The following is a 12324-nucleotide window of genomic DNA, read 5'->3' on the forward strand; positions in this document are numbered from 1 at the left end:
GTGGCGCATGTCACGCGTACGCGTCAGTCACACGTACGCGTCGATGGTCTTCTTCGCGTGTCACGTGTACGCGTCAGGTACGTGCACGTGTCGCTATGAAGATCTTCAAATCACGCGCACGCGTGAGCCATGTGTGCACGTCGCTCCTCGCTGGTTGTCTCTTTTATTTCTTGTGCTCCTTCTATTTTCGCAAGCTTCCTCTCCATCCTCTAAGCCATTCTTGCCCTATGAAGCCTGAAAACACTTAACGCACAGATCACGGCATCGAATGGTATAAAGGGGGATTAAAATACACAATTTAAAGACTTAGGAGGCAAGTTTTTAACCATAGAATAGACTTAGGAAGGAGTTGTAAAATCATGCAAATTGTATGAATAAGTGTACAAATACTTGATAAAAACCACTCAAATAAGCACAAGATGAACCATAAAATAGTGCTTTATCAGTGCCACACCTTTGAGTACGCCTAGTGGCACACTGGCTTTACTTAATTGGCATAGAGTGCCAAAGTACAAGCCCGATGGCATGCCACCTTTACTTTTAGTTCTTCCATTCTCGATACTTGGCATGCCATACTCACTAGCACACCCTTGACATGCACTCTATCTTGAGTTGGCATGCCATGCCATCGAGCATGCCTAGTGGCACTTCACGTTACATGTCCTAGACACACCTTTGTTGGAGAAGTTTGGTGATGATTATAGATTTCTGGCTCAGCGTTCCATGCCCTTGGCATGCCCATGGACACACCAGTGTTGGGGACTTGTGATAAGTGAATATCTTATATCCTTTTTAGCACCATTTTCATAGTGTTTTTAGTTATATTTTATTAATTTTTCGTATATTTTATTGCAAAATTCATCTTTTGTATGCTATTTTGAGTTTTTAGATTTTTTCTATGATTTTAGGCAAATTTCGGGCAAGTTTGGCAGAATCTTGATCAGGGACGAAGAAAGGATAGCAGATGCTGTCAATCCTGACCTCTGTGAATTCCAAAAAACATATCTTGAGCTACAGAGGTTTAATTGGCACGGTCTCAACTGCCTTGAAAAGCTAACTTTCAGAGCATTCCAGTAATATATGATAACCTATAATTCTCTTCCAGAATCATGCTCAAGAAAGACCAACCTCCAGTGTTGAACGCCCAAAACTGGCGTTCGACGACAGCTAGGGAGCAGAGGGCAGCGAGTTCACCCCCTAATAGGCATTCAACGCCCATCCTCTAAGTTGAACGCCAGGCTTGGACAAAGCACAAAACAAAAGTGGGCCCAAAGTGGATTTTAGCACTCCTTACCTTATCCAGTCTTATTTTTATACTTTTTTATTTAAATTTAATATCTTTTAGGGTTAGTATTTACTATTTAAAGAGGAGATCACTTAGGTTACAAAAACCATCAGACAGATCCTCTTTGTGTTTTTGTAAAGTTATGAGCAACTAAACTTCCTAGGTTAAGGTTCGGAGCTCTGCTTTTTCCCATTGATTAATATTATTACTTTCTCTATTTTAATATATCTTTGATTCTATTCTATGATGTATTGTCATTCTTCATCTTAATGAATCTGGGGTAGAATGGAAGTATGACCCTTTATTCTACATGAGTTCTTGTGAGTCCCTGACCGGATAGTATTGAGCTATAGCTTGAGAATACATCACCTAAACTGCAAATTGCTTGGGCTAATTAGATATGTGACATAAAATCCAGTTATCTTTGGGTGATTGAGGTTTCTGTGGTGCTAAAGCCAGAATACTGAGCTTCATTCTCCGATCCAAGAGATCTGACCTTGTCTGTGGCATTTTAAGTAGGATCAAGGAAAATTGAATTGTGTGAGCTTCATCCTCATTCAGATTAAATGACTACTGAACCTGGCGTTTGATGTAGATTAGATGAGATTAATTGACCATTGATCCTGGCGTTAATCACTTACAGCTTTGCCATAGAATGAATCATCCATTGTTAATATAAGTCAGTAAGAAGTACTAATTCAGAAAGATAAGTATCTCTGAGGCCTTAACTGTTTTTCCATTATTGTTTCTACACTGATTCTTTACTATTTTCTTTACTTTCTTGTCTTATGCGCCTACAACAACAACTCTCTTTTCTATTTGCCTGACTAAGCCCAGCAGGATAACTATTGCTTGCTCAATACAACAATCCTCGTGGGATCGACCCTCTCTCACCTAAGGTTTTACTTGGACGACCCGGTGCACTTGCCGTTGAAGTTGTACGAGTTCAAATTTTGTGCACCAAGTTTTTAGTGCCGTTGCCGAAGATCGTTCGTGATTGACAACTACCAGTTGTCTTGTGCTTAGATCAGGTACTTTTTAATAGTTTTTCTATTAACTGTGTTTCTTGTTAAGTTTTTAAACCTTCTTTGTTTCTTTCCTTAAAATTTAAAAAAAAAAAAATTCGTCTTAGTCATCTTTCATTTTTCTTTTGAATTTTGTGTCAAAGTTTTTAAGTTTGGTGTTTCTTGGTAGTCTTGGTCAATTATTTTTATTTTTGTTGATTTTTGAAAATTCTTCTTGATTATTTTCTTGAATTTTTTATTTCAATATTGTTTTACCTTTTCTTTCTTTCTTTTTGTTCAAATTTTTTTGGTGTTTTCTCTTGTTTAATTTCAAAATTTTTAAACTTTGGTGTCTTCTGGTGTTTTTCTCTCTATGTTTTTTCTAAATTATTGTAATTTAATTTCAAAAATTTTTTAAGTTTGGTGTTCTTTAGTGTTTTCTTTTCTTTTTTGAATTTCAAAAAAAAAACTTCCTTTTAAAATCTTTGAAAATTTTGCATCTTTTTCTTATCTTGGTCTAAGTTTTCATATCTTGTTATCTTTCTTTATCTTGTGATCTTTTTCTTTAATTTTAAAAATCTCTTAATATCCTATGATATCTTTATTTTAAAATTCAAATTTTAAAAGTTTATTCTTTTGTTAGTTTTTTCTTCTTTCAAATTTGAATTTCAAAATCTCCCTTTGACTTTCTCTTTTTAATTTTCAAAAATTTTCAAAATGAAATCTTCTATCTTTAATTTCAAATTTTGTTAGTTAATTGTTATCTTATCTTTTCGTAATCCCTCTTTTTTTTAATTTTCTTTATTTCGAAAAACCTTTTACTTCTTTCTTTTTCTTTTATTTTTGAATTTTAAAAAAAAAAACCTCGCTTCGTTGTTCCCAATTCTTTATTCTATCACAGCTAATATATTCATTATAGTTCTCATAGGGAGTCCTCTATATTCTAACATAGAGACTCCCATCTTTCTTTCTTATTTTGTTTCTTCTTGTTTATGAGCAGAAACAGGGATATAGAAGCCCTTCTTGATCCCGATCCTGAACCTGAGAGATTCTTAAGGAGGCGTTTACAACAAGCCCAAGCTAGCAGAGCCAGCGGGAATCTCAAGGAAGCTCTTGAGTAAGAAGCTGAAGATACAACAATGGCAGCCAATCCAAACGCTGAAGGAGACACAAGGAAGGTCCTTAGCTCTTATACTGCAGCCACATCCAACTTCTATGGGCGCAGCATCTACATACCTGCCATTGGTACAAACAACCTTGAGCTTAAGCCTCATCTGGTGACACTAGTGCAATAGAATTGCTAGTTTCATGGACTCCTGCAGGAGCACCCCAACAAATTCATATTTGATTTCCTGTAGATCTGTGACACTGTCAAGACTAATTGAGTGAATCCAGAGGTTTACAAGCTCATGCTCTTCCCCTTTGTTGTAAGGGACAGAGCAAAGCTGTGGCTGGATTCTCAGCCAAAGGAGAGCCTGGGCACTTGGGAGAAGGTGGTCAATGGATTTTTGACCAAATTTTTTCCACCTCAGAATCTGAGTAACCTTAGAATGGAAGTCTAGACTTTCAGACAGAAAGAGCGAGAGTCCCTCTATGAAGCTTGGGAGAGGTACAAGCAGCTGATCAAGAGATGCCCTCCAAACATGATCTCAGAGTGGAGCATGTTGGAGATCTTCTATGATGACCTCTTTGAGATGTTCAAGATGTCATTGGAGCACTCTGCTGATGGCTCACATCACATGAAGAAGACGCCTGAGAAGGCACAGGAGCTTATAGAAATGGTTGCCAACAACCAATACATGTACACTTTTGAGAGGAACCCTGTGAATAATAGGGCTGCTCAGAAGAGAAGAGTCATGGAGGTTGACACTCTGGACTCTATTTTGGCTCAGAACAAGCTCATGTCCTAATAGATCAATATGATCTCTCAGCATTTGAGTGGGGCATAGAGCTCAGCTATTTATTCTCCAAAGGTAGTGTATGAAGGGGACGCTGGTGACACTGCATGGACCACCATGGAGGTGAACTACATGGAAAGATCAACAGAGGCCTTAACAAGGCTTCAACAACAATCAGGGTGGAACGAACCAGAACAAGTTCAACAACAGACCGTTCTAACCCTCTCAGCAACAGATGGAGATGCCCACACAAAGTCTCTCTAACTTGGCTACTATAGTATCTAACCTCTCTAAGACCACTCACAGTTTAATTATAGAAACTAGGTCATCCATTCGGGACTTAGAGATACAGATAGGTCAGCTAAGCAAGAGGATACCCGAGGTCACCTGAAACACTCTTCCAAGAAATACTGAGGTAAATCCAAAGGAAGAGTGCAAGGCCCTCACCATGGGAGCAAAGGCCGAACCCAAGAAGGTGCCTAATGCTGAGGAACTAAAGGAGATCAAGGCTTAAGAGGAGATTGGGAGTGTCACCATGCATGGCCCTATGAAGAAGGAGGAGCCTGAAGAACAACCCTCTCCAGATGTACAAGAGGAGCCTAAGGATGAGCAACTTGCTCAGTTCTTGGCAGTCCTCAGGAAGCTGTAAGTCGACATCTCTTTTGCAGAGGTGTTGGAAAAGAAACCCACTATGTGGCTTGTTTGAACAATATGATCTCTGAAAAGACGGCCTTGAGGGGAGATGAGACTGTGGTGCTGACTAAAGAGTGCAGTGCCTTAGTCCAAAAGAAGCTACCTTTGAAGATGCGAGATCCCAGGAGCTTCCTTATTCCTATACTATAGGGACCATCACCTTTGAGAAGGCACTGTGCGACCTTGGCTTAAGCATCAACCTTATGCCTCTCTCTGTGATGAGGAAGCTGGAAATCCAAGAGGTGCAGCCCAGCAGGATCTCACTGGAGATGGCAAATAAGTCCCTAAATTGGGCATATGGCATGGTGGAAAATGTCCTTGTAAACGTTGAAGACCTTTACCTCCCTGCGAACTTCGTGATACTTGACACTGGGGAGGACAGGGACAACTCTATCTTCCTTGGAAGGCCCTTCCTAGCTACTGTAAAGGCCTTGATTGAAAAAAGAAGAGCTAGTCCTAAAGTTGTGGGAGGATCATATCCTGTTTAAGATGCCCAACCTTCAGTGTCTCTATGACAAAGAAGGTACTACTGTGCAGCACTTAGTGTTTCAACCTTCTCCCTCAGTACAGAGTCAACCAGAGTCCCCTGACATCAAACCTAAGTTTGGTGTTGGAAAATCACCATTAATCACTGAGGAAGGAGGTACCAAGAAGAAGTTACCCAAGGGTTGCAGGAACAAGAAGATTTTAACTGAAGACTTCTCACCTAGCATGAGAGTTGTCTTCACTAGAAGTCCAGTCATTCCATAGACAGTGAACCAAATCCTGTCTCTGGTGCACGTTGAGATGATTCATGAGAATACAGGAAGGAAGTTCACCTTGAGGGGTGAAGATCTGAGCCCCTATCAACCTCCATAAAGGAGCTGTCTGTTAAGCTAATGATGGTAAAGAAGTGCTTGTTGGGAAGCAACCCAACCATATGTATAGTATTTTTATTCCTTTCATCCATTATAATTTAATTTCATATTATTTTTTTCCATTCATTTCTATAGTTTTCCCTTGCTTTTTAATGTGTGTGATCATGTGTAGCACTTGGAACAGAAGCAGAAATACTTAGGGTTGAACACAGAACACCTTGAAGAGAGCCCCTTACTGGCATTGAACACCAGAACTGGCGCCCAGCGCCAAAAGGGGAAGGAAGCAAGGGCGTTTTAAGGAGTCTCTGGACCAATTTTTTGGTCCCCATGGGGCATTCAACGCCCAAACCTGGCGTTGAACACCCAGGGGGAAGGCAGGGTTACTCGCATTTAAAGCCTCACAAGCTATTGGTTCCCACCCAACTCCCACCTACCCTACCTATCATTCACTCCTATCCTTCTCTCTCTTACTTTTTCATCTTTGATTCCCACACCTTACTTTCCCTCTTCCCAATACACACTCATCAATACAATCACCTTCTTTTTCCACCAACCCCACCCACTTTGAATTCAAACTTTTCCCCTATTCTTTCCCTCCCATATGACCAAAAGCCAACCCTTTCCACCCTTATAAATACCTCTGTTTCTATCGTTCAATACCACACCATCACAATACTCTTCCCCTCTTCCACCGTAAACTTTATACACTTCCCTTCTTCCTTCTCCATCCCCACTTGGCCGAAGCCTCTTTAGCCTCTTCCCTTTTTCTTTTTCTTCCTTCTCCTACTATTTTTCTTTTCTTTTACTTCTATTTGCTCGAGGACGAGCAACCTTTTAAGTTTGGTATTAGAAAGCTCCGCTTTTTGCTTTCTATTCCTTATCTTCATGGCACTGAAAATCAGAGAATCCTCAAGGAAGAGAAAGGAAAAGCCCTCACTTCTGCTACCGAACCAAGGGAAACATAGAGATTCCTCACCAAAGCACATCAAGACTACTTCTATGACATGGTGAGGCATAAAAACGTGATTCTTGAGGTTCTCTTTAGGCTCAAGGAAAATGAATCTCCTGAGATCCAACAAGAAGTCTGGAGAAGAGATTAGGAAATTCTGGCCAATCCAATTTCAGCTGTTGGGACATTAATGGTGCAAGAATTTTATGCCAATGCTTGGGTCACCAAAAAGTATGACACTAGTGTGAACTCAAATCCCAAAAATTGGCACACCATGGTCAGAGAACAAATCCTAGACTTTAGCCTGGAAGGTGTGAGATTGGCACTACAATTGCCTAGGATGCAAGGCGACCCACAATCTTACACTCGAAGGGTCAACTCTGATTAACGGTTGGAGCAAGTGCTTACGGACATCTGTGTGGAAGGAGCTCAATGAAGGAGGGACGCACAAGGCAAGCTTTACCAACTGAGTAGGCTTTACCTCAAGCCTGTGGCCAGAGAATGGTTAAAGCTCATCCAACGCTCCATCATCCTCACAAGTAACCGATCTGAGGTTATAATAGAGAGGGCAGTGATGATCCACTGTATCATGCTCGGGAATGAGGTGGAGGTGCATGAGGTGATTCCTCAAGAGATCTACAAGATAGCTAAAAAGGCTTACACCCAAGCACGACTGGCATTCCCTCACCTCATTTATCACCTATGTAATACTGCAGGAGTTTGCATAGGAGGAGACACTCTAATTGAGATGGACAACCCCATCACAAAAAGGAGGATAGAGCATTTCAGAGAGCCTGCACACGGACCACAACACGAGCCTATCCAGCCACCTCCACCAGAGATCCCAAAGGTGCCTCAGGGAATGTATTTCCCTCCCCGTGACTATTGGGATCAATTGACTACATCTCTAGGGAAGGTGACTTCATCTGTAGATCAGCTCAGGATAGAGCAGCAAGATCAATCTGCCATCCTCCATCGAATGGTGGAAGATCAGAGGAGCATGAGGGAGGAGCAGCTGAGACAGGGGGCGTGATATTGAGGAGCTTAAATATTTCATTCTCCATTTCACCTATATTTTTATTTTCCTTGTACTTTATTTCATCTATTTTTTCTTTTATTGCATGATCACATTTAGGATTTAGTTCTTTTTAGTGTTATCTTCTTTTCTTTGTTTCGGTTTAAGATGTCTCATGTATCCCACAACAAGCTTAAAAAGAAAATTTTTTTGAAAAAAAAGTGGTAAACTACACAAAGTTTGGAGTATATCATAAGTTGTTTTAAATTACTTAAGATGTGGTAGCCCTACCTTTATTTTCTAAATGTATGAATCAACTGTGTATAATTGAGAATGAGATTAAGCATATTGGCTCTTGAAGAATAGTGAATTTAGAGAAGTATTATGGGTTCTCTGAAAAATAAAAAAATATTGATTCTTGAAGCAAAAAAAGCAGCAAAAAAAAAGAGAAAAAAAAAACCAAAAAGGAAAGAACATGGATCTAAGACTTTGAGCATCAATAGTTAGGAGGGTCAAAATTGGCCTAAAAAGTTCAAATGAGTTTCTATCCCTAACTATATGCTTGTGGTGTGAAGGTGTCAAGAAAATCTTGAGACTGAGCATTTAAAGTTGTGATCCAATGTAATAAAAGAGTACGCTTAAGAACTCTGAGCACTATTGTCTGGGAATTTAAGCGAAGCTAAATTCGAATCCAAAGGGTTTCTCCAGTTAAGTGCTTGTGGCGTTTATGTATTCGGTGGTAATACTTGAAAACAAAAAGCTTAGAGTCACGACTAGGCTCAAAAGGTGCAAAGCACCAAAAGAAAAAGTTGTGTTCAAGAATCAAGAAAAACTAAAAAGAAGATAATCAATAATATCATCCGGATTCTAGTTCCAAAGGGTGTCAATATGTCTGAACTTTAAAGGAGAGTGAGATGCCAAAGCTATTCAGAAATAATGTGTTAATAGCCCCATTCAGTAATTGGAACTGAACTTCAATGGCAACTCTAACCTAATGTATTTTTCTCTTCCAGTAGTCCTATCTTGTTTTTGGTTGCTTGAGGACAAGCAACGGTATAAGTTTAGTGTTGTGATAAATGAATATCTTATACCCTTTTTAGCACCATTTTCATAGTATTTTTAGTTATATTTTATTAAGTTTTAGTGCAAAATTAATCTTTTGGATTCTACTTTGAGTTTTTGTTTTTTTCATATGATTTTAGGCAAATTTCAGACAAGTTTGGCCGAATCTTGATCAAGGACGAAGAAAGGATAGAAGATGTTGTCAATTCTGACCTCTGTGCATTCCAAAGAGCATATCTTGAGCTACAAAGGTGCAATTGGTGCAGTCTCAATGGCATTTGAAAGCAAACTTCTAGAGCTTTTCAGCAATATATGATAGTCTATTCTTCTTTTCCAAAATCATGCCCAAAACTGGCGTTGAACATCCACATCTAGAGTTGAACGCCCAAGAAGGACCAGCCTCCAATGTTGAACGGCCAAAACTGGCGTTCAACGCCAGCTAGGGAGCAGAGGGCAGTGAGTACACCCCCTAATGGGCATTCAACGCCCATCCTCCAAGTTGAACGCCCGGCTTGGATGAAGCACACAACCAAAGTGTGCCCAAAGTAGATTTTAGCACTAATTAGCTTATCTAGTCTTATCTTTGTACTTTTTTTGTTTAAATTTAATATCTTTTAGGGTTAGTATTTACTATTTAAAGAGGAGATCACTTAGGTTACAGACACCATCAGATAGATCCTCTTTGTTTTTCTGTAAAGTTATGAGCAACTAAACCTCCTAGGTTAAGGTTGGGAGCTTTAATTATTCCCATGGATTAATATTATTACTTTCTCTATTTTTATATATGTATGATTCCAATCTATGATGTATTGTCATTCTTCATCTTAATAAATCTGAGGTGGAACGGAAGTATGACCCCTTACTCTACATGAGTTCTTGCGAGTCCTTGACCGGATAGTATTGAGCTACAGCTTGAGAATACATAACCTAAACTGCAAATTGCTTGGGCTAATTAGATATGTGATATAAAATCCGGTTAGCTTTGGGTGATTGAGTTTTTTTGGCACTAATGCTAGAATACTGAGCTTCATTCTCCGATCCGAAAGAGCTGACCTTGTCTGTGGTACTTTAAGTCTGATCATGGCAGATTGAATTGTGTGAGCTTCATCCTTGTGCAGATTAAATGACCACTGACCCTGGCGTTTGATGTTGATTAGAGGAGATTAATTGAACATTGACCCTAGCGTTAATCACTTACAGGTTTGCCATATAATGAATTATTTGTTGTAAATATAAGTCAGTAAGAAGTACTAATCCAGAAAGATAAGTATCTCCGAGGCCTTAACTGTTTTCCCATTATTGTTTCTACACCGATTCTTTACTATTTTCTTTACTTTCTTGTCATATGCGCCTACAATAACAACTATCTTTTCTATTTGCCTAACTAAGTCCAGTAGGATAACTATTGCTTGCTCAGTCCAACAATCCTCGTGGGATCGACCCTCACTCACCTGACGTATTACTTAGACGACCCGGTGCCTTGCCGGTGAAGTTGTACGAGTTCAAATTTTGCACACCAACATGGCGGGCCACGCCCTTGAAACACTTATGGCCACGCCTATGTTGTTTGCCTCAAAACCTCTTTTCTAGAAGATAAGCCTGGTGTGCCACGCCTGTGGACACGCCCTTATTGAAGGTTGGCGTGCCATGCCTTCTAGCGCGCCCAGTGGCACGCCCTTGTTGCTGAGCCAAAACCATCTCTCTGGAATCCACGCCTAGCGTGCCATGCCCATGGCATGCCCGTGGGTACGCCCTTGATTAGAGTGTACGTGCCATGCCTGGAGACACCCTCAGAGCACGCCAGCTTTACACTCACACTGGATGCTTCTCTGGGGTTCAAGCCCAGCGTGCCACGCCAGTTGGCACACTGTTGGCACGCCCAGCTTATTTTTCTTATTCCTATCTTCTTTACTTCTCTTTTTCTCCTGAAATTTATGCAAGATACATATTCAAAGTAGTATCCTAATAATTCATGATATATCCATCAATATCACCTTAATTCAGTCCCCATTCTTTGACAAAACTCTATGAGAAAATAGATAGATGATGCAAGTCATTATAGAGTCTGAAGGACGGACTAACTATGGTTCTAGGCATACTCTGAGTGTCTATACATGCTAAATCAGGTTATCTAACTGATGTTTGTGGCATGAATGTCCATGAGCATGCATTTGGAACTTTGAAGCTCTAAACTTGCGATATTGAGACTGATCAACTGGATATCACTTGTTTGGTGTGAACAAAAACCAGACGTCGACTTGCAAAAGCTGTCGCGGACGAGGCAAAGGTAGAATAGGCAATGAAAACCCTGAACTGACAGGGAATAACCCTGGGAAACATGGTTGCGGCTATGCAAGTAATAGCCGAGGCATTAGGGAATCAGATGAATAACGAGAATCAGAACAATGGTGAAGTGGGACCAATGATGCTTGCCTCTTTTCTGAAAGTGCACCCTCTGACCTTCAGGGGGACCACAAATCCTACTGAAGTCCATAATTGGCTACAGGCAATGGAGCGGGTTCTACAAGCTCAACAGGTTCCTGAGAAACAGTGGGTTGAGTTCGGGACCTACGAGTTACAGGTTAATGCCCAGTACTGGTGGCCGGGAACGAGGCGTATCTTTCAACCAGATCGTGCTGTGATACATTGGAAGGTGTTTCAAATGGAGTTCTACAGGAAATATTTCCCTAGCTCAGTAAAAAATGTTAAGGAGCTTGAGTTGTTGCAGTTAAAGCATCGTCAGACGACTGTCGCAGAGTACACAGATAAATTTGAAGAGTTGTGCCGGTTTTCCCAAATTTGTCAAGGTGCTCCAGAGGACTTTGCTGAATGGAAGTGTATAAAGTACGAGGGAGGACATCAAAGTGACATTCTGAGCTCCGTTGAGCCAATGGATGTTAGGGTCTTTTTCGAGCTTGTGAACAAGATCCGAGCGGCTGAAAAGTGTGTGAGAAAGGCAGTAGTAGAGAAGGGAAATCAGAGGATGCCTGAACTCAAGGGACGAATTTTACACTTTTAAGCATGGAGGCATTGTCATACAGCAGAATGAAGGCCAAAACAACTTCCGAAGGCCTAATCACAATGATAATCGAGGGAGAAGATTTGGAAAGCAGCCACAGAATGAGCTAAGTTGTCAAAGGTGCGGGAGTTATCATCCTGGAGTTCCGTTCAGAGCTAGAATCAGAATGTGTTACTTTTGTGGATGACCTAGGCACCTGGCCTAGAATTGTTCAGAAAAGAAGATGAATAAGGTTGGCAGAGTACAGCAACTAAGGAGAGTGTTCACTACTTTTACCGCAGGTGCCAAGGGATCCGAGACATTGATTAGAGGTAACTGTGAGGTGGCTGGTAAAATTTTAAATGCTTTATTTGATTTTGGAGCGACACATTCATTTTTAGCATTCGAGAAGGCTAGTGAGTTGCGATTAAAGATGGTTCTGACTTGAAAGTGCATAATGCTACTTCTGAAGCCGTTGTGACTGATAAACCACTATTTTATGGTTTATCTTATGCTCAATTGAGTGGATTTTATTAACTCTTTATCCACTTATTCATACTATT

The 12324-nt window shown here is 40.4% G+C and overlaps 1 protein-coding gene and 1 non-coding gene across 2 annotated transcripts; one reads left to right on the top strand and one right to left on the bottom strand.

The window, feature by feature from the left end:
- Positions 1–3830: 3830 nt before the first annotated feature.
- LOC148545086 (small nucleolar RNA R71) lies at positions 3831–3937 on the bottom strand. The gene has a single exon (XR_015900548.1). It is a non-coding gene; the product is annotated as a small nucleolar RNA R71 (small nucleolar RNA).
- Positions 3938–11101: 7164 nt separating this feature from the next.
- Positions 11102–11782, top strand: LOC107615556 (uncharacterized). The gene has a single exon (XM_016317610.1). It carries the CDS (start codon positions 11102–11104, stop codon positions 11780–11782), a length of 681 nt encoding a protein of 226 aa, XP_016173096.1.
- Positions 11783–12324: the final 542 nt, after the last annotated feature.

The sequence above is a fragment of the Arachis ipaensis genome, chromosome B9, assembly GCF_059453495.1.
Source record: "Arachis ipaensis isolate K30076 ecotype BB chromosome B9, ASM5945349v1, whole genome shotgun sequence".
Taxonomy (NCBI): domain Eukaryota; kingdom Viridiplantae; phylum Streptophyta; class Magnoliopsida; order Fabales; family Fabaceae; genus Arachis; species Arachis ipaensis.

Coding starts and splice junctions, on each gene's coding strand:
- LOC107615556 (XM_016317610.1), top strand. CDS start 11,102: ATGGTTGCGGCTATGCAAGTAATAGCCGAGGCATTAGGGAATCAGATG.